At 43.4% G+C, this 22,299-nt stretch overlaps 1 protein-coding gene across 6 annotated transcripts in view; it reads right to left on the minus strand.

Annotated features, from left to right (window-relative positions):
- RALGAPA2 (Ral GTPase activating protein catalytic subunit alpha 2) overlaps positions 1–22,299 on the minus strand; it is a 118,221-nt gene that overhangs the window by 20,298 nt on the left and 75,624 nt on the right. For all 6 annotated transcript variants that reach the window (XM_042824776.1, XM_042824771.1, XM_042824770.1 and 3 more), the window contains one exon: positions 20,523–20,650. In XM_042824776.1, coding sequence (XP_042680710.1) covers positions 20,523–20,650 — 128 coding nt within the window. The remainder of the gene's footprint in view (positions 1–20,522; positions 20,651–22,299) is intronic.

The raw sequence follows: 22,299 nt of genomic DNA on the forward strand, positions 1-22,299 counted from the left end.
TCTGAAGGCTGACATTGTGCTGCGCTAAAAGCCTTCACAACACTTTGCGGAGAAAGGACCGGCTCTGTTTGCACTGACCGGATGGTGTCTCAAAGGAAAAACAGAACGACCGAGCGCCCGGATGCTTCAGAGACTGTTTTGGGGACCGCAGTGTTGTTTTGGAGCTACAGAAACGAAAGCCACAAAACACTGGGCTTGTATCTGTCGTGCTGCTGCCGGCTGCTTAATGCGGGTGCTTTCTCAGAGCCTGCACTGTGTGTGTCAGGTTAAGCAGAAAATTGCTAACTCACTCCTTTTTGCAGCATGTGTGGACCAAATATTTAATTAAAGTCAAACCTGGTGTGCGCTATCGCATAATATAGCTTACCCGAACGTGCAACATAAAGACATTGTCCACCCGTGCTTGTGATTAATTCACCACTTACAGATGGCCAAGCCATGTGGGCATTATTCAGCCTGTTCCAAGTGCGAGACCCTCGCTGCTTGCCTGAGTGACCTAATGGAAACAGAGGGGCCAGGACGTGCTAAGTGAGAAACAAATACGCTGTGTCCACACAAATAAACTCAATATGCCCAGGAATGCTCTGGCTTTCCACCTATCTCAGTACAGATCACCTTGCATTTGTGCTACTAACATTTCTTGCTTTCTAAAGCAGGATAGATACATTTTAAGAAGAGAGAAAACCTTACAGATTGGGAGATTATTGTCATTTTACAGAGGACAGAGGTACGGAGAGATCGAGAATGTGTTTTGAAGTTATGCAGGACAGTTTTGCAGTTAAGAAACTAGAGAACAGATTATTGCCTCTTTCTTGTAAGAAATGCTTGGCTTGGAAAATTAAGAAAAAATATAACTGGTGTATTTATAAAACACTTCTACTAACTGAAGTATTTTAGAAACAAAAAAGTGACTTAAATCAGGATTTTTTTATGATTAGGAATCCTGTGGTTTTAAATTCTTAATCAAGTAACACTACCTTTTTGTAAAGACAGAAATGAATCTCTTAAGATGAAGTACACATTTTTTGGCAGCAGTAGCTGACAGCAAAACATCCAAACCCAAGCCACTGGTCAATGCTGGACTTCAGTACCTTTAGCTTCAGATCCTGTACATGCGTTTTGCAGGGAATCGAGTTCAGGGGGAGAAGCAGAAGCAGGTTTTCTGGTAGCTTATTGTTTATATTTGACAGCTGCTGGAAACTGCTTACATGCTGGAAATATTAATAATCTTGATGGAGATAAGTGAGTCAGGCAGGCAGGAATTACAAGTGCTGTTTATCACATGGCTCTACTATACGGCTGCAACTTCCTCTGGACAAGGCAGATAATGCGATTTGGTCGCAAACCACGCGCAGCAGACACTGGAATGTTTACTTGGAGCCGTAACCAGAAAATAAATGTGGTGGCAGGGCTAAGTGAAAGCCTTGCGCCTTCTCCTTAAACGCCGGGCTGCAGCGCGGCAGCGATTGCTGCTGCTGGATGCAGGGATGCTCCTTGGAAGGGGATGCGTGCAGGGATGCTGCTCGTGGGGAGCTGCTGACAGGCAAGCTCCTTGCATGGGGATACTCCATAGCCAGCGCTGGCACATCCCAGAGGGCAGCCCCACACCACAAGCACAAAGCAGGTGACAGCGGGGAGACACTCAGCTATGGACCTAATCTTCCAGCTTTTACTTGTTCTGATAGGAAAAGAGAAGACAAGGCCCATGGGTTTGGTTTACTCATGTCAGCGATGACAAAATGCTGCTGGTAGTCGCTTGGATCGCAAAAATATCTAATAAAAAAAAACTGGCTAAGGATGTAAGTGTAAGCATGCAAGGATGTAAGAGACATCTTCCAAAATGTACTGTAAACTAAAGAGTTTCATCACTGCATATATGAAAATACACACACACATACACACTTCTTATTCAAATACATACGCTTCAGTACCCTGCTCTGCAGGAAGGACACAGGACACAGCTCAGCCTTGCACTCAGTACTCTGTAGCTTCATCACAGCAGCATCAAAGTGAATGCATGCTGAACAGCCTCCCATGATAACACAGTATTCTCCAAACCACTGAACATCTGAACTCCTCAAGTTGTTCTCAGCCTTGAAAATGAAACAACCAGAGGTGGGAAGAGGAAGATGATGCCATATTAATCATTCAAAACCGCTGCCAGGCTCATGAGACAATTCAGTAACCTGCAAGATAACTTTGCTTCTGTAAATCAGAAGCCAATATTTATCTCACCACTGCACCTGAATCATAAAGGAAAGCCTGCAGAAATTACCAAAATACTTTCTTGCACACTCACTTCAGAAATCTGGATAGCTCAGAAGTTGAAAAAGGGATTACTGACAGGTTAAATAGGATGAGTAGTGCAAAGGCAGGAGGATACTTGCAAAATAGTTTAAATAACTGAAGGGAGGAATCTGGTTTACTTAGCTGTGCACAGCAAAACAGGGCGCAGCAGCACACAGCTGCACAGCCCAGCAAAGCCATGGAAAAGCAGAGGAAGTTCTGCAAGCAACCATCTGAGCAGGGCATGATTAATATGTAACGCTCCTGCCACAGTGCTCTGCATTGCTTACTAATGTACCTGCTAGGTAAACACACAGCCCTGCAGGATGGTGGGAAAAGGCGATGAAAAAATTACCTCAGAAACCTGTGTCAAATGGGGAAGGTCAATGTTTGATTGTGCACTTGCACATAGAAACTATTTTTTTCCCAATAGCAGTCTCATCAATCAGCTGAGATTATATTCAACTACAGATCTGCTGGTAAAAGTCTGCATTTCATGTTTTTAAGCAAGATGCTACAGATGTTACTGAAATGGTACGTATATGCCAACAAGTCACGATGCTGTTGTTATCTATAGGATTCATGTCAAATAACAGGCATGCTGCAAGACAGCTTTTGACTGTAATTACACAAAATGATTTTGCCCCTTCCAGTTTATTACAGATCTTTTCATTATTTCTGGGCCTAACACTAAATAGCTCAGTTTCAGCTCTATTATACTTGATAATTTACATTCATTACAAACAGGGATAGGTAACCGTGGGGCTTATTATCACATCCATTACCAGCAACACCATTTGCAAGATGCTCTACACTAAACAGACTTGTTGCTGCAGTGATACAGGCTGGGAAATTGCTTTAGATGGTATGAAGGAAGAGCACATTAGGAAGGGCAAATTAGTAGGGATGTCCTGGCTTTAAATTAGAAAAAAAAAAAAAAGGAGAGAAAAAAAAAAAAAAAAAAGAAGTATGTGTTACCATTATAATCTGGGCTTTTCACAATCACTACAGATGTCCCAAAACGGAGCAGAGCTGAGGATGGAATGAGGGACCCCATCCCTGCAGCAGTGCCAGCCCCGTGCCCAGCGCTGTGGGGCAGGCACTGAGCAGCACCTGGCCCTGCCGTGCGGGGCCCTGCCTGGCAGCTGACAGCAAAATCTCCCTGCCAGGTGGCTGCGCCTCAATTGCATCAGCTAGGCATTGTAGGGTTAACAAGGATCCAGAGGAAATCTTTTATTCATATAACACAGTATGCCTTTTGTCGATCTTTGAATAATGTTGCTTAAAATCCATTAAATTAAAATACTCTTTCAAACGCACAGACTGCAACAGGTACAGCAGTCAGCATCCACTGCTTTCTGCTCGCCAGGCTTTGTCGTGGGCACACTCGTTTGGTGACAATGTGATTCCCAACAGCAGATGATTAAGGCAGCATTTAAACCAACGTGGTTGCGTTTTGTTTTTTTTTCCCTGGAAGTGACCTCTCAGTAGGGAGAACGGATTCCCCTTTCAGTGCACAGCTCGCCCACTGTACATGCTGCGATGTCTCTCGGTTTCCCCAAAGGAGTAAATTAAAATTCTGGAGCATGATTATGAAATCTGCTTTTTCACTTGTGCGGTGGGAGGTGCGGGGAGGAAGCGAAACCGAAAACGTAAGGGACTCCTTCACAAAGGGGCAAGCCCACAGGCAGCTTCTAATTTCTCCTAAAATGTTTTACTGTCTCTAGAACATCTTCCACCTCTGATGGGTTTTAAGCAAGTGTAGCCTGCCATAGTGGCTTACCATCACCTTTGTTTATGGAGCAGAAACAGGAATTAATGATTGAACTGTATGATGGAGCACTGAAACAACCACGTTCTAAATTCAAGTGTGGGGTATGGAAGAGGCACATCACAGGGTACAGAGGAGGGACGATAGTTTCCAATGCAAAGCTCCCCAGGAACTCAGAACGGGATTACACAAATATATAGGGGAAAACGTCAGCAATTCTGCTGTATAAAGGCAGCGAGGCACTGGCAGAGGCTTCATGCTGCTGCCCATCACCAAGGTGCCTGGGTTATGAAGTGTGCATTTCCACCGCGATGAGATTAGAGGCTGATTCCCACAATGACAGCACTTTGTTAAAATGGAAAATTAATCTGATTTGAGAAGGCAAACGAGTGAGCTAGTAGTGCTGCTGAGGAGGCTACGATACAGAGTGGGAAGTGACTCCTGCTCCCCTCTGCGAGCTGGCAGAGTGCAGGACGAGCGCTGCTGACAAGCGTGCCGCTTCAGAGCCATTCCCCCAAGGCCATCCGAAATCACACAGCAGCCCCAGCAAAAGAGCCGAGCTCTGCTCAGCGCAGCCGAGTCCATCTGCTTCCTGCCAGCCCTCTGGACACAGCTCGCTCGAGGCGACACAAACCAGCGTGCAGGGCTGCCGGATGCCCAGCTGAATCACTGCTTTTGGAGAAAAGTATTTTTCCTTTCTTTTTTTTTTTATTTTTTATTCAGGGTACAAAGAGGAAAGCCTTCGGCAGTGCTTAGGTTGCCCAGCCCTCATCACCGACACGGGTTTCTTTTTGTTCTCAGTTTTCATTAAACCACGCTGTTTTCTGAATATTAACGCTATTTCTTCAAGACAGCATCCTTTCAGTTGATTTTCTGATGCCTTTGAAGTCCCTCACTGCTGAGTCATTTCAGCTATAAAAGGAGATGATGGGGATCCCAACGAGAAAGGGGAAGAGCAGAGGATAAAATTTTAATGAAGCATCAAAGCTGCTGGAGTAAACAGGGAAGGAGAACAGGGCCGGTGATGCAGGGCCAAAGCCACAGTGCAGCAAGAAAATATTTAATATTTCAAGAGCAGGCTTATGGTCATATTCATCTTAACTCAACTTAGCTCTCCAGTTCTTGTTGTCATTTTATCGGTTAAATACCTGCTGAGCCAAAAGCTTCATCAACTAACACCTTTTAATTAAATTTTCAATTTTAATTAACATAAGAGAAACTTCATGAGAAACGCTTTTGAATGTTACCTAGTTTATGGCTTGATCTGCAGCTTATTTTTGTAATCACACCTTCTTCAAAGCTACGATTTTCTACTGCTTGAGAAGCACAACAGCTCTGAATTCTGAGGCAGAAGCTGCTGAGTGCAATAGGCGACGCTTCCTACAGCATCCATCTGCAGGGGTACTTTGTGGGTATTCAGCTTACCCCCTCAAAACTCAACCACCACATTTCCCCCAGTTTTAGTAAGGAAGATTTTTATCACTCCGTTGCACAGTCACTGCTGAAATCACTCCCACACAACCAACACTTCCCATATTTATCTTCACGGGGGATTCTGCCAACCATTTCTGAGCAGTCCATAGCACAAGAAGAATCAATATTTTGGCAGAGGTAAGGGTAGCTGTAAGCATGTCTCTCCACGCAGATTTGTTAGGATGCCCGTGCCATGACCTGCAGCCATCCCCTGCTACGTGAGCTGCGAGTCGGCCCTGCGAGCAGCCTGCAAAACCGCAGCTCTTTGCTGGAAAATATCCACTGCAACACAATTAGCCCGTCCAAATAATTTCACTTGCTAATTAACTTTGGAAATACACGACGGCCTTGCCTTCGAGAGTTATTGTAACGGACTTCAGAGTGCACATGACACCACCGAGCTTTTTTTGATTTTAAAACCGGATTATATGACTCAGTAGAACAGCAGTAACGCTGCCACCTACGTGGATTACTTACAATTAAATATTTGGGCTTTCTGCAACATTATTTTCGATAAATGCCTTGGCTTTGCCTTGGTATTTATCTGTGCAGGCACACTGTTATCTGATCCCAGCGTACAATGCCATCAATATTACCGCATATTTATATTCTGCTACCTTGAGCAAGGTTTGGCTACCAGGGTATTAGAATCCGCCTACATGAGGCAGATACTGTTCTGCAGCTCAAAACAATGACCAGCACTTCTGAATGAAAAGAGAGAAAGTGAACATTAGCACATCAAAGGCCCTGTGCTGAAAGAAGAAAAATTGCGCGATGCACACTTTAATCTTTCTGACAATCTATGCACCGACTGAACTGAATTCTATTTCTCACACAAATGTGAATGCTTGATACAAGGACATCTTTACCAACAGCAAAAAGAACACAGAGGGACATGCTAGCACAGTCTTTGAACTTTTAAAATATGGATTAACAAGCAATAATATTTAACTAGCGAGAGAACAGCCTCTTTCTTGTCTCTCTTAATAAACCCAAATCATGTAAAAACACTTTTCCTAGGTGATAGGCATACTGACAGAATGTTAGAAATACTTATATGCTGAGTTAAAAAACAATCTAAGACATTTTCCAGCGAATGGAATACAAGCAATATTATAGTCTTCAACTAAATGTCTGTTATTTAACATCAGATACCCTCCATAGAGCAGCCTTAAATGCAATTCACTTAATTAGCACTTCTATTTAGCTAAGGGCAGAACAGGACTTGTGTTTACATGCTTAAAAGGCAATACTGCTAGAACATGTATGCAGCACACATTTACACTAATCACACTCATCCTGCTGCAGTAAGCTCAGTGATTTCTGCCCTTCACTCTTCTCCCCACAGCCATCACACATCAGCGACTGCCTGGAGAGGAACCAGGGGGACAAGCAAAACAAGCCAAAGGCATGATTTTCTCAGCTCTCTTTCTTCACCAGGATGCTCTGATTACTGCTGAAATTTCACTGAGGTCATCTGTGCAGTTTTTGCCTGCTGACCACTGGCTGAACTGCTGGGCTCAAACGCTCGCAGCGAGCATGGCGATACATCCCAGAGCTTTCTTCCTGTAAACAAAACTGCATCCTCCTAACTAGATGCTTGTAAAGGAATGCCACAGCTTTACAAGCAAGCCTTGCTAAATGCACACGATGAGTGAATTTGTTCCTCCCTTCTCTAAAAAAAAAAACAACAAACACATTTAAATCATTGGGTTGTGACTCAATCGCAGCCATTGGAATGATGTCTCAGAACAAGCCAAATAAATCACAACACTCAACATATGAAACATCACAAATGGAAAAGGCTGAGCCAGAGGAGCTTAGACCCGATCCTTGGCACAAATCAACATATTCCCAAACAAAACATACACACTTCCCAAAAGGTCTGCGAGAAATCATTTTTCTCACACATATGCCTGAGTCCTGAGAGGGAATTCAAAGCTAACTGCTTGGGAGCATTCTCTTTTGGGACCTCGGAAACACTCAGCGTTCAGCTGAGACTGGTCTAAAAGAGGATGGTAACTCAAAGAAAACCCAAGTAAAAGATCAGTGGGGCTGGGAACTCTAACAAAATAGAAAAGGTTGCCTTTTCCCCGTCTTAGACATTAATCTGTGATGAAGATAAACGAACAAGCAAAAAAAAAAACCAACCAACCAAACAAACAGCAAAAACCCCACAAATAAACCACAAAACCAACTTGTGAAATTAGAAGGCAGGCGATGCAGCCCGCTTTTCCAAACACTGCAGCTGCAGCCCCATGCCCCGGGCTTCTGTTTCACTACGTTTCCCTTCTCTAGGGCACGGTCTCTCTCAAAGCACTGGCTGAAACGCGTGCTGCAGGAGAACAGAGGGCCTGGCCCAGACAGATGGCCTGCCCTGGGATGCTGAAAGGGATTCTGAGAGTTGAGCAGTATGACTTCATTCTCGTCCCGAATATTTGAGGCAAAGCCCAACCACGGAACTACAATGCTGTATGATAGAGAAGAGCCAGCAATGGGCCTGGAATGCAAGGAAAGGTGTTCTTTTTTCTCTTACTAATTGCTTGAGCTCCAGAGTTACTCGTGAGATTAATCTGACGTTCTAATTTAGTACAGCTATTTGGCTACCATTTCCTCATGTACAGAAATCTTCTAGCACTGCTTCTCCTAAAAATCCTCACACTTGAAATGCAGCCTTTTCTCTCTGGTCAGGGAGCAGAAATTTACTTCCATCTTTAAAAATCATTTGTTCTTTCTGCATAAATCACTGCCTCACCACGTCCTGCACAGCCAGATAGCGCAGCAGAAACACCCCAAGCATTTAGGAATTTCTGTCCTACTGCTTTCTCATTCTTTGCTGCTCTGGACCATTATTACCACAGTCCCTGTGATACCTCCAGCAGCACTGGCAGATCCACTCAGCCCTAAAATCTCATTATACTGACTAGTACAAAAAAGTAACAAAGCTGTCTCAGTCCTGGGGCTTTAAATGCAACAAAAAGATGAAACTCAAGGGGAAGAAAATGTGCATCTGCTCACACTGTCTTTCTCATTTTCTTCCACTAAGTGCTAAACATAAGAAAAACACAACATTTTGTTTACTTGGTCTCTGTATACCTTCTTCAACAATACCAGGGGAGATTAAAAATTGTTGTCCTGGGCATTAAAAAGGATGATAAAGTCCACGTGAGCTTTTCGTTTGCAGTGTCTGTATTGCAGAGATTGTAACTGATACCTAAAAAATGACACCGCAAGTAAAATCTCTCTACTCTGCTTCATGAAATCCGAGGACTTTGTGTGTTGACTTTTGGGATTCCAAAATGCACGTTGCTGTGGTATTAAAAAAAAAAAGGAAATGCTGGCATACAAATCCTACCCTATTCAACAACTTGAGAATACTAAGAGCTTTTACAAGGCAAAGAACACGTTAAAAGTTCATTAATTAAACAGCGCTTGTGAACAGATGGAATGGCTATCTGGGCTCTAATTACTGTAAGTTGGTACAGAGGTTTGCAGACCTTAATGAGGTTCAATAAAATGAATGATTACACATCAATCACAATTAGAGAAACCTGTAAGATGAGCTGAATTATCATGGCAACAAGTCATAAAACACGGGAGCACAAAAAGCAGCAGGCTCTGCAAAAGCTAATCAGGAAAATGTTTCTGCTTTAAAAGAGGTCTGATGGATTTGAACAATTCCTCCCTACTGCCAACCCCACAAACGTGTTGGCTGCTTTAATAGAAGAGTTCTACCATCGTTCTCTTTCTTCTGGATAAGTGCTGAGCAAAGTGCAGGGGAGGACAGCAGCGAACGAGTTAGCGGAAGGAAAGCAAACCAGGCAATGCTCTGAACCATAACTGGCTGAGGAAATGAAGGGAGCAGGAATTTTCTGTCACACATTAAATACATTACTGAAAATAAAGACACTGATGTGTCTTTTTATCGTGAGGATGTCAAACGGCAGGTAAACAGCCTGCCTAAAACCAGAGCAATGAAACAACTATCAGCAGCTACCTGGAACACCGGGGTGAGGTTATTCACAGCTGCTAGGTGCAGTGCAGCAGCTGTTTCTGTAGTGCCAAACCTTTACAATCACACGGAATTGTATCTAGCAGTTAAGGACAGAAAACAGATCATATTTAACAGCTAAGGACAGAAAACAGATCGCAGCCCCTTCTGTTTCTTACCCCTGGATTTGCCCTGGGAAGCAGCGATGTCAGAGCCCAGTGTCCCAGCTGTGCCAGGTGCTGGGGAGAGGATGGCTGGGATGGGGACAGACATTCAGAGTGAGGGGAGGAGTTGTGATGTGCAAAGCCTCCAAGCACCAGCTTCAGTGCTCACTCCCCCAAGGAACAGGCACAGCTCTGTGATAACCTTCTTGGTGCTTCTATCCTTCCATCCCCTTAATAGTGCTGCTCTGGGAGGCACACCATCCAAACACTCCAGAAGCCAACTTCCAATACCAGGCAGCTCATTAGTCATGGGTGTGACACGAATTAAGGTAAGATCTTTCAGCTTAAGAAAAAAAAAAAAAAAAAGCTTGAGGTTATGTGATATATTTTAATGACTTCACTTTCACGATGCTGCACTTCTGGCATCATGGCTTTATAGCAACGAAAAGCTGAGCTAACTCCAGGCTTGGCTCAGTGATAATGCAAACAAGTGAAATCACTGCTATGGAAACAACACTACTGAAAGGTGGGCAGGGGAATGCCAGCAAAGCCAACAAATTACAGACTAGCCAGGTTTTGTACATCATTCTCACTGTTAAAGAGGTGACAAGGAACGAGATGGATATCCTAAGCTGGTACTGATAAACGTAGCTGTGCAGCAGAAGGTAGGGTTTCTAAACCTGGTTTCTGACCTGGTTCAGGCCAACTGGGAAACAGGACTGAAAAACTGAAAATGAACTCATTTTTTTTTTTTTTAAAAACAGAAAATACTGTATGCTTACTAAACACTTAGTATTCGATTCAAGAAGTTATTAAAAATTATAAGACAACTGCAGTTACTTTAAAATACACACCAAAAGATAATACCGCTGAAAGAAAACATGAAGATGAATATGCCAATGAGCCCAGAATGAAAAAGCATCTTTCTCCTATTCCTCTCCGTTTCTGTCTCCAAGCTTTCACTCCCAACCTAAAAAACCACCTCCAGTAACAGAATATTTCAAAACTCTTTCAACTGCCTGTAGAAGGAAAATCTTTCTTTAAGGAATGATACAGGACTACAGTGATGCTCATTACAATAGTATTTGCAAATTAGCCATTTACATCATGGATCCCACTTTCTGAATGTCAGGTTCATAGGAACAGCAGGCTGCAGGGAGGCCAGGGGGAGATCTGGTCTCACCTCCTCACAGTGTGGTCAGCACTGACTTCTGCAGCTCACTTTTGCTAAGAGGGAAACGATGCCATTAAAAAACTTCCAAGCAATTAAAAAAAATTCAAAGCTACACTTCAAATTCTTCCAGTAGAGAAAACAATTTCTTAACTTTTGAATGAATGATTACAGCACACATAGCTCATGAGAAGCAAGTTTTCTTTAGAAAAACAGGAGAAGTTTGACAAAAAGAATACAAAACACTTTGAAGATTGTATATTTGCAGTTTTGCAAGTTCCTTTGCAGTTGGGGATGCGTCCACGAGGATGCACAGATGCATTCCAGCTGGTGGCCTGCACCCTGCGACCCACGAGATGCATCTCAAAGACTCCAGACTGCCCTGTGCAATGGATACTGAGGCTTTAAAGTTGGCAGCAGGGCTTCAGGAATGGTGAGTGGCCAGCATGTGCCCACAGCAGGCCAGCACGTGGTCCCTGCCCCCCGTAGCTCCCAGTGTCTCCCAGGTGGGAGTGCTTTGGCCAGGACTCTCCTTACATGTAGCATCCTGTGCAGGAGCTGGACCGGCACCCAGGGCTTCTCCAGGCACAATCCCAGCTCCCAAGGAGTTAGTCCAGCTGGGATGAGGCCATCTCCACACCTCCTCCTGCATCCCTTTGTTCTTTTGTTGTGATGGAGCAGCGCAGGGCTTCCTGCCCCACCACACGTGCCTCTGCCAGGCTTTGTGTCTAGCAACAAAAGTGGAGAAGCCCAAGCTTTTCAGTCTCCTCTAACGAGTCTTCTCATGACCTATATAATTTCAAGCAGTACATGCTTTAGTTTTTTTCCGAGTTTTGTGATTTAATCGGATGATCACGCTGTAAAAATTAAGACCTATCTTCTTAATCTAAATTACGCAGGGTAATTCCACATAATTTTATTAAAATGTAGGAACGATCGCCGTACATTCTGCACAAAGGAATTAGTCTGGAGGGCTAAGAATGAGCACGAGTGGGACCAGCTGCTCCCTCTAGTTGGAAAGCAAGTTATTTTTCTTCCCAAAAAGTATAAGGGAAACACAGCCAGACATTAAAAGCAATACTGCAATAAATGGCTAGGTAACTCACACTGCAATACACGGCTGCTGGACATCGCTTTGATTCTTTCTGAATCCAGAATGAGTTTTTAATATCTGAGCCAAGTTCCAGCTACTATTCTACTATGTAAGTATCAAAGAATAAAAAACTCCCCACGTCTCACAACAAATCCACTCTGGAACAAAAAGAAGAGCCCTGTACGTCAGAGAAGTGTTTTGAGAGCAGCATTCTGCAGCATTTTAAAATAACCGTTAGGACTTGCATACGCTTTAAATAAATATAGGGTTTCGTTTATTGATCCAGAAGCCACCTCCTTACATTTCCAAAGCTTTGAAACTAAAGAGGAGGCTTTTTAGCCCGAGGGGTTAAAAGTGTGGGTGTGGAAGTGGGCTTTTGTTAGAAAAATTAGCAATGCTATGAGTCATTGTGCATTAGCGGCAGAATAGTTTTGCATCTTGTATGAATCCAGACACCATATGCCATGCGAGGGCCTGCTACTTTATGCGGTGCCGCTGCTGCCGGGCGGCCACGTGGGCATCCCCAGCGGAAAGGCTGTCTGTGCGCGGCGGCGGGCGCAGGAACCCGGTGATCCGGACACGCCGGACATTGTCGCGAGCAGCAGGAACAGCTGGTAAGCTAGCGGAGCTCGCCGAGCGAGCAAAGACAGCGCCGGCGCCCAGCCAGCATGCTAATGAGCGTGCACAAAGCCGAGCGGCCGCGGCACGCATCCTGCGTGGCTTGGGACCCTCTGCTCTGCTCCTCCGAGGGATCCCGGCCACACCGATGGATCGGCCAAAAGGCGAACGAAGACACCCCGAGGAAACCGAAGTGCCGGGGAGCGTTTGGGCATGAAGTACTGAAAGATGCAGCGGAGATTTCAGCCGCACAAATCCTCGTCAACTTAACAGGGGTGGAACAGCCAACTTAGCACCGCTCAGTTTGAAAACGCAACCCAAAACTGTTCATCTGTATGCATGGAGAAAAAACGTTTAAATGAAGTATCTGCCTGAATCTATCCATTTCAGCTGCTGTCACCACAGGAAGACAATCATAGAATCACAGAATGGCCTGGGTTGCAAAGGAGCTCCATGCTCACCCAGCTCCAACCCCTGCTGTGTGCAGGTCACCAACCAGCAGCCCAGGCTGCCCAGAGCCACATCCAGCCTGGCCTTGAATGCCTGCAGGGATGGGGCATCCACAGCCTCCTTGGGCAACCTGTGCCAGTGCCTCACCGCCCTCTGGGTGAAAAACTTCCTCCTCATATCCAACCTAAACCTCCCCTGTCTCAGTTTAAAACCATTCCCCCTCACCTCCCTTGCCCAAGAGGCGCTGGTTAACCACAGCTCAGGTGCTGATATGTGACAGAACGCAGCACGCAGGGCCCTGTCCATCTCTCAAGCTCACACCTGACTACAGGATCTTCTCAGTTATGAGCAATACTACACCACACTGATCTGCCACTGCAACTTGAAGCCAGCAACCCTTCTGCACAACTCTGGATTGATTTAGGACAGAGGAGTGTAAAGAAGCATTTGAAAACCCCACCTTCTGCAAAATTACTCATGTGCAAATAAAATGTTTTCTTTATTCCATTTCTTTGGCAGTAACAAGAGTGTCATCCAAAGCAGCAGTTCCTCCATGGCGGTGATTTAGGATTCCAGTTCCCAATTCAAACCCTGGCCTGCTGCTTGCATTTCTCCAGAAAGACCCCAGACTCTCCAGACTTTAGTAGGGATGAAGCTGTGTGCTTTGTGGCTTCCAATGACTGTATGAGTACATCATTTAACATAGCTGAAGTTCACTTTCCTTCTTTCTGACACACTGAATTCACTTTTTATTTTAAAGGACACTATGCTCATGATGTCACTGAATCACAGGCTCTTTTTTAGGACTGTTCATCAAATCACTTGGCAGATAAAAGCCTGTTGGAGTTTACTGACTTTTACTGAACAGAAGCCAGCTGCAGCAGGAGCAGCAGTAAATGTGTAAAACAATAACAGTGCTCTGTGTTACAGCACAAAAATTAATGGCATTGTTAAGAGGAAATTACAAAGACATCCAAAATCGTGGGAAGACTCGAGGGCATTGGCCTGGTAATGCTTGTGGAAGGGTATTTCAGCAGAGAAAATACCTGGAAATCCCAAGCAGAGTTTCAGCAGTGACTGGTGGGGAATGGAGTAGCTGAGAGCAATGCAAGGGGAGAATTTGGCTGGGTGTGGATAACAAACTGCGATAACCATTATTTTTTCAGTGGGAATCTCCCGCATGGGGAACGAGGGACCAAGGGAGCTGGGATGGCATGAGTTCTTGTTGCAATACAAGTTCCATGAATAAAGAAAAGGTTGCCTTCTTTTGCACTGTCTGGAGCTTAACTCACTTTTTAATCAACTACGTACTATGCAACCTTCACTACTGCCTGCCTTCCCTCCTGTAAAATGAAGAAAACAAGCAGGTAGCAGTGATGTGGATGCAAGACGTGTGCATTACAAGGGAACATGTCAGGGATGGGTACGTAAGATGCATACACAAAAATACAGGAACTTAAACCCGTTGTGTCCATACGTCAGCATGGAACATGCAACGTTCAGACCTGTGGAAGCATTATGCACTCCTCAGACATTCACAAGTGGGCTGCAGTAGATTTCTCCGCCAGTCTATGAAGAGCACTATGAATAAGAGCTGAAGAGCCGCCTCCACAATCCCATGTAATGCCACCTAAAAGCTTTGCCTCGCATGACTTATTACGGGCTGCGGCAGATTAGAGGCATCGATCGCTGCCCGGACAAGGCTGTGCTGTGAGCAGGGGAGGCAGAGGAGGGAGGCGGTCGGCCATCGATCGGCCCCGCTCCGAGGGGTCTGCACACTTCTGCCAGCCCAGGCTTGGGGACCAGCAGCACGGCAAGCACGCCGCCCTCCACACAAAGCGGTGCAGGAGTGGCCACAGATCTGCCTGCGAGCCAGAAGCCATCATTTGGGCAGAAAACTGTCAGATGCCGTGTCATATAAATTGTCACAGCTCTCGTGACACATGCTTTAGAATTTCATAGTCATTTCTAACAGCATCTACGTAGCCCAAGGGCATGACTTCTTCGGATGGAAGAAGGGGAACAAATTATGAGCTCCTCTCTAAAAAGATTAGCAGGCTTTCCATTTCACTTGCGTGGTGCAATCAAGCACCTCTTTATAACAGAGTATAGCTCTGAAGGCAAGCTGAGTGAAACGCAGTTTGTAAAGTGCACAAAACATCTTTTCAGACACCTTACAACACACGTGCAGAAAAAAAATGAGTCCTTTACACAGCTGACTCACAGCAAACAGTTCTTTAGCCTGGCCACTCAGATCATCGCTCCACGTTAAGTTAATCATAAACCGGTTTAAGCCGACAGAAGCAATTCATTCTGAAGTCAAAGCTGATGATCTTCTCTTAAGCTCAATATTCTAGATATTAATGCATAGCAGATATGATCATATCTGGATACAATTTAAGGTGTTAAAGTGGTGGGTTGTGTTTTTTTTTGTTGTTTTTACATATTTAGATGGCCTTTGATTTGATCCTCTTGAGCTGCTTGTTTGGTACGGGTAAGCAGGCATGCCATGCTCACTACAGTGCATAAACCTTTACAAGTTACTCACACAGCAAATCACCTCTCCAAAGTATGGGCTGCTTTCTCCTGGCCCATAGAGTTGGGAATCTTAAGCAGGGAAATGGTGACATCCAGTGCTCAGATACTATGTAAAGCATATGCATCCTCCTAGTGCTTTCTGTTTGCTCTAGCTCACAGACACGGCCAGCGTCTGCTGCACAGATGCACCAAGGCACAGATGTATTATGTTGCAGCAATGCACTGAGGACACCCAAGGTAAACTAAGGAAGAATTTACATCTCACTTTCAGATTTTCCTCTCTGACTGAATAGCAACAAAAAAAAGCAGACAACTTTGGAAACAATACCTCAGCCTGCAATTGTGATGTCTTCTCTTTTTTTCCTGCTTGCCAGACTGAGCGTATTTGAGATCAGCCTTTACGGAATTCTGTTGATGAAAGAAAGGTAGAAGCAGCACAGCTTATATTAGCTGCTCCTGCTAGGATTACATCTCTGAGAACACTTTCCTAGCTACCTGAAACACTGTTCTGATAGAAAACGAGCAGATGAGTCTGCACACCCCCCCACCTGTGAGTTATTTCTTCTTCCCCCAAAGAGCATCTCAACACCATACCCTAATCAAGATGCTACAGAAGAGTATGAAAAAAAACAGGAATCAAAAGGCAGAATATTATTTGAAAAAATTAAAAAGAAACTTTTTTTTTAGTGAAGAGTGAAAACAAAGATGTGCACATGTACATTCAGGCACACAGGTCTGCCTCACAGACCTCACCCACTGTGACAGCAACCCACCAACATCTCTGTATCGCTGTGACCATTTCTCAACCTCTGCCAAGCTTTTCTTTCAAGTGAGGATGCACTTAGAACTCTTCTAAAATAAGCCAGGTCTGGTACAATCTTTTAGCCAGCTGTCTTATTTTGAAGATAAGTTTGCACAATTATTGCTATCATTATTATGAAAATAGGAAAAAAGAAAGTAGGATCTTCACCACTATTGTTACTAAGAAATGTGTGAGATGGCAGAGAATAAGCATCCTGGCTATAACATTTTGTATGTAAAAATCTAAGACTAATTTATAAAACTTTCAGCAGGAACAATTTAATTCAAGGAGCAAGGAAATGACATCCTTTGAAAGACAGTATGGATCCCAGGTTAACAGAATTTCTCATTCTTTTTCCTCAGACACCATTATCCCGTGATGCCAAAATCTTCCTGGAGCAGTAAGTTACAGACCAACCACTGAAGTAGTTGCAGGTTTAGTTTCTAAGCTTAGGTGCGAGTAAATCTCCAAATGTGGAAATGTAACTACCACCTTAAACAGCAACTATACATAATAAAGTATTAAGTACAAACCCTGTTTTTTTCACAGCATTTATCTTTACAGATCAGACCAGCTCTCAGTGATGTACAGACTGTGCAACTTAGGACAACTGGCAGTACAGAAGGGAGAAAAGTTCAGAAATGCTCTTCCGACACACAACTAATTTTATATTAAATGGAAAAATAAACAAAGATGTAATTTATAAGTAAAAAATCAGAACCTCCATCATTTTATGAAACATTCAGTGTTAGTGGGGCCTGAATGGACACTTGCTCAGCAGGTCATGCTCAACAGACCAGTCACTTGGCTGCAAACAGCTGATGCCTTCTCCAACTGCATTTGCCTGAGCAGTTTGCCTTCCATCCCAGGCACACTCACTTACTGCACTGCAAGTGCCAGAATCTCAGTGTTGTGCCTCAGTACTTGTTGCTTCTCTCCTATCCCCGGATGTTGTGATGTTGCTGCAGAGATATGATCTGGTCCTGCAGATCACCCCCTAACTTCCACCAGAAACTTGACGGGTCCATTTGGTGCAGCCAAGGTTTATTCACATCATCATTTGCTCAGCTCAGATGCCAGTAACATCGACAAATATACACATTTTCATCCTATAATTTTAGGAAAGTTTAAGCATTACTTTTTGGTGTTTCCAAGTAATCTTAAGCCACCTTACTGTTTGTGATTTCCATAAAGTACACAAACGTATTCAAAACAACAATTATTGGCTAAAAAAGCAGCGTGGTGAAGCTGCTGAAACACATTACCTTGCACTCAACAGTTACTTGAGGATAGTGAGAGCACCAATTAGTACGGCCTGCGGCCACTCAGCCTCAATGCTTCAGTGCACCAAGAATGAATGCACTCCTGAAAAAATGATTATTTTGAACATATACTAATGTACAATCATCCATTAACATGTAAACATTACAGCAGTGGCACAGAAAATTGAGCTTTAAGCATTCAAGGCAACTCAGCTATGTGTAACTACGCTGCTTTTGCCTGCCTGCAATGCCATCACACGTCATTTGGCACACACAAAGAACTTGCAGCCAGAACGGCCTTAAACAAAAGTTTAAGTATAGTTAATTATTTTTTAATGAATATTTCTCTCGCTCTAATGAATTCCGTAAAACAGAAACACTCACCTTAAACCCACACACACAAACCAGACTGAACAACCTTGTGTGCTCTGCCATAGTTACCCTTCTCATTTTCTAAGGTATTTCCAACAGAAAAATGTATTTGGGTACAACACTGGAATTTGTGTCATCGTGACCAAGGGATTACAGTGCAAAGCAGCTCTGTGTCCTGGTCCCCATGGAAACTGGATTCAGATGCTGTCCTTTGCTCAGTGCAGCGCCCAGCTCAGAGCCTTTGTGCCTGATGAGATTTCTTCCCCAACCTTCCAGCAACAGACCTCACCGCTTCCTCCTGACTCTTTCCTAATTGAGATGCAAATTAATCTCTGTGGCTGATTACACTTCCCTTAAAGCCTCTGACAAGGGCAGCTGGAACCAGAGTTTGCGGACTTCCCTACAAGTGACTTCAGCTGTCACTACTGACAGGACGCTGCCAGACCCAGCAGCACGCGACCCCACAAAAGTTACGTCTCAAGTGCTGCCAAACATCACCCTTCCCTTTGCTAGGATTATTGCTTCTTGCTTCTCCCTTCTGTACTATTTGTTGGGAGTTATTTCACCTTTGAGATATTTTCCTTCACAGTATGACAAAGTCGCCGAACACTTTTAATTGCTTTTTACATTTCTGGGGCTGCTCTTCTCATTCCTCCAAGTTACAGATAGCAAAGCGACATCAGGAGCAAACTCATTCACTGAGCTTGCACTTTCTGGGAGCTACAAAGCACTGTTAGTGCATTGGACAAATTCAAGCAACTCCTTCATGGAATATACAAACCTACATTATACCTTCTGGCTCACAAAAATATTCAGTCTATCTTTGTCCTCATAGGGAACAACTACTGTTGATCCTTCCAGTGAAAAAAGTTTCATTTTTTATAATTAAAATTGTGGATGTGTTTTTCTCCTGCTCCAGTGCCATCCTGATGGGACCTTCCCACTACGACATCTTTGTCCTGTTTCCGAAATCCCTCAGCTCTCTTTCATCCATCAAATAGAGATGTAGCAGTCAATCCACTACAGATGTCATTGGTACAAAAGCAGACACAAAAAAGAAAAACAAGAATCTGGGGACAGATATGGTTTCAGATAGACCTCAAACATATGCTGAGATGTGGCGTGTGCTGTCACGTTCATGCTGCTCAAGTTTCACTGCAGACAATGAAGGGCCCAGAAGGGGACCCTGCAGGAAAGTGAGAGCACAGCAAACTGATGACAAACTGAAAGCCAAAAGATGAGCGGGATGCAGAAATCTGAGGTTGGTGGTGGCACTACTCAAAGAAGCATTAGTCTCTCTTCATTCCAGTGAGCGCAGTTTCTTATGTTACTTTTACCACAGTGTCTCATTATTACAAATTACCTACACAAGCAGATGGATTAAGCTGAATTCTGCATAGAAGAACTTCAGTCATTAGCTAGAATTCTCTCATTAAACAGAAGTGGAAAACCTGGCAAGTTCTGAGTCATCTGTTAGGTGCTGCCATGACTTTGCAACTGATGCACTGAATTGAAATAGTTACGCAACAACCACCAACTGGCTTTGTTTTACACACGAAATGGGTAAATAATGAAGTTAATCAGAATGACATTATTTAACTACAGTGCTACTTTTAATTTCCTACAGCACATGTGGGGTAAAACTCAGCATTTTTTTTAACAAAGAATATTTGGAAAATATAGTGTTTTAAAAATGTGCATCTCAGAGTAATTAATCAATGCTGTTTCAAAGATCAAAGCACTTCCAAATTCTTTCTCAAACTCCTACTAGTAGAAAAATTCTCAAATAAAACCTTCCCCAAAGAAAACCAAGCAAAGTGAGTGCTGTTACTGACAAAACTGAAATGATTAACAAAACGAGCTATAGGACATTTCAAACATAGTTATGGCATTGTGAGAAAATCCTAAAAACAGTGAAACCAGTTAGTCTGCATATCATATCAGAATAACCCAGTTAGTATGCGTATCATATAAGAATAAAAGTTTATCTTGCAATCTGCAGAAGAGATACCATCTAGCTATCTTCCAGCAACTGTAAGAAAACACTTTCTGAAAATCCCCTATTACAGAAAGTGTTTGATTAAAAATGGAATTAGGGAACCGAAATATCTGTCTCAGAAGCCAAATCCCATTTGTCTTATTAATGTAACAGGACCAACCAAACTGGAATACCTTCTTTTATCAGGTAAGAACACCACTGCTATCTGTGTATTAGCTTAACATACACCGTAGATAACTTTCATTACCATGAAAGAAAATGGAACATTGTCACTACTTACTGTTCAAAGCATCACTGTAAGTCCAAATCCACTTGTTTGCCTGCTGCTGAGAACATTCTTGTGATCTTTGTTTTTTTTTTTAAGCACTGAATGGCAGCAGGGTGTGAGTGACTTAAAATTGAGCTTGACACGCAGAACGCTCTGACCTTTTCCAGCAAGTATTTTCACTAATGCTTACCTCCTAGCAGCAGAATATTCAGAAGAACCCTACCCTTCCTCCAAGGGAAACTTTGCATCAACAGGAAAGGATACAAACTCTGGTAGAGAGGGATAAGCGATTTGACGGCTCTGCTGGCATTGATGCACGTGGCACATATGAGGCTTGGCAGCAGCTTTGCAGTCACAATGGCTCCATCAAAGAGAGGACCAAAAAATGGCACCTGCAGACCCCAAAATGAAAACAGCACATGTGAAATTGAGCCGAGGGCAGCTAAGGGAAGCACAGGAGCAAGTTCCAAAACGAAAAACAGAAACAGTAAACAATAAGCCTGATTCCCATGGGATTTCCACAGCAAGGCACCTGCTGCTTGAGGAAGGTGAGAGGGAGGCAAGAAGATGAAGACTTCACCCTGAACAGCTCAAGGCACTTGAGATATTCAGCTACATTACAAGCAACAGTTTGCACAGTCTCCTCTGCAAATCACAGACAGACAGAGGCTGTGAATCAGTGTGGCAGGCTGGGTGCCACACTTGCTAGCACATGTTGCATCTTGCATTATATAAATACAGATTATTGACGTTTGGAAAAATAAGCATCAGCCCCACAATAAAACTCTACCAAACTATTTTGCCAGGAAACAGTATGAGCACATTGTTGTACATACTGACATTTGTAGTATAATGCTCATCTCCTATTTTTTAAGTTCTTAATCTTTTGTAATTATGCTTGATGTGTATTTGTACATTTCACAGTATATTCAACATGAACTTATTATATACATTAGCAAAGTTTGCCTGTGAATTGGAAGTTAATGCTCCATTTGGAACAGATACTCAGAGAGATTTTCTGTCTTGCATCTCAGCAGGACATTGATTCACTGACTGACTCCTCCACTGGCAGGAGCTTTTGCTTCAGATATTATTCCATAAGCTCCTTCCATGGACTTTTAAAAGAAAAAAGTTGAGCTGATCCAAGATCAGGAAATGCAAGAAGATGGCATCTCTTTGAGGCAGTGCCCCATAGGTACAGTGGGCAGAGGCAATGAGTCTGTCTCACAGACAGTACCAAGATGAGGGAGCTGTGTTACTGCAGGGTTACCTCCAGAGGAGCCCACCACATCTCGTCATTTGGTGGCATATGGCTCTTCAGACAAAGGCAACGTTAAGAAAAAGAGAAAAGAGGCCCAAAGACTTTATAAAAGTGAAAAACGCCTGCAATTAGGTAGGTATAATATGCTTTGCCATATCAAGAACAGAGAGAAACACAGTGATTAACTGCATAGGAGGTTTCATTATTGACAAGTAGTCAAACTCACTTCCCTGTCACAAACGCAAAATGAAAAAAAAAAATCTAAGTAGAAGCTAGCAGCAATTACCAATATTTAAGCTATGGATTTTTTCCATCTGTACAGAGGCTTATCACATAAATAAATACCCTCCATTATTCTTCTGCAACTGCTCGTGGGTGACTGTGACAGTCATTCAATAAATGGACAAAGGGAATAATATAAATCCCCTGCATCTAGGGAATTCCTCTAATTAGAAGTGGCAATGAATTACAGAAGAAATTTGGATTTAATGTAACATCTGCAAATGACAGCTGTCTTCTCACAGTTATTTTGTCATTCCTTTACTTACAATATTGCCTCCTCCCACCTCCAAAAAAAAAAAAAAAAGATTAATGCAAAATCTTTGCACAGCATTTTGCTTTATTTCATCGTGCTACCATTAGTAACTGGCCAGCTGGAAAGAAAAGTGACAGGAAGAAAGTCTTTGCCATGGAAGTGATAATGTTCCACAGCACCAAGTTCCTCCAGCTTATGCAGTAACATTTCTAGGTGAAGTTTTTAACACACACACTCTACCTTTC

The sequence above is a fragment of the Centrocercus urophasianus genome, unplaced genomic scaffold (genome assembly GCF_019232065.1).
Source record: "Centrocercus urophasianus isolate 14NV4802_14NV808 unplaced genomic scaffold, USGS_Curo_1.0 seq_10, whole genome shotgun sequence".
NCBI lineage: Eukaryota > Metazoa > Chordata > Aves > Galliformes > Phasianidae > Centrocercus > Centrocercus urophasianus.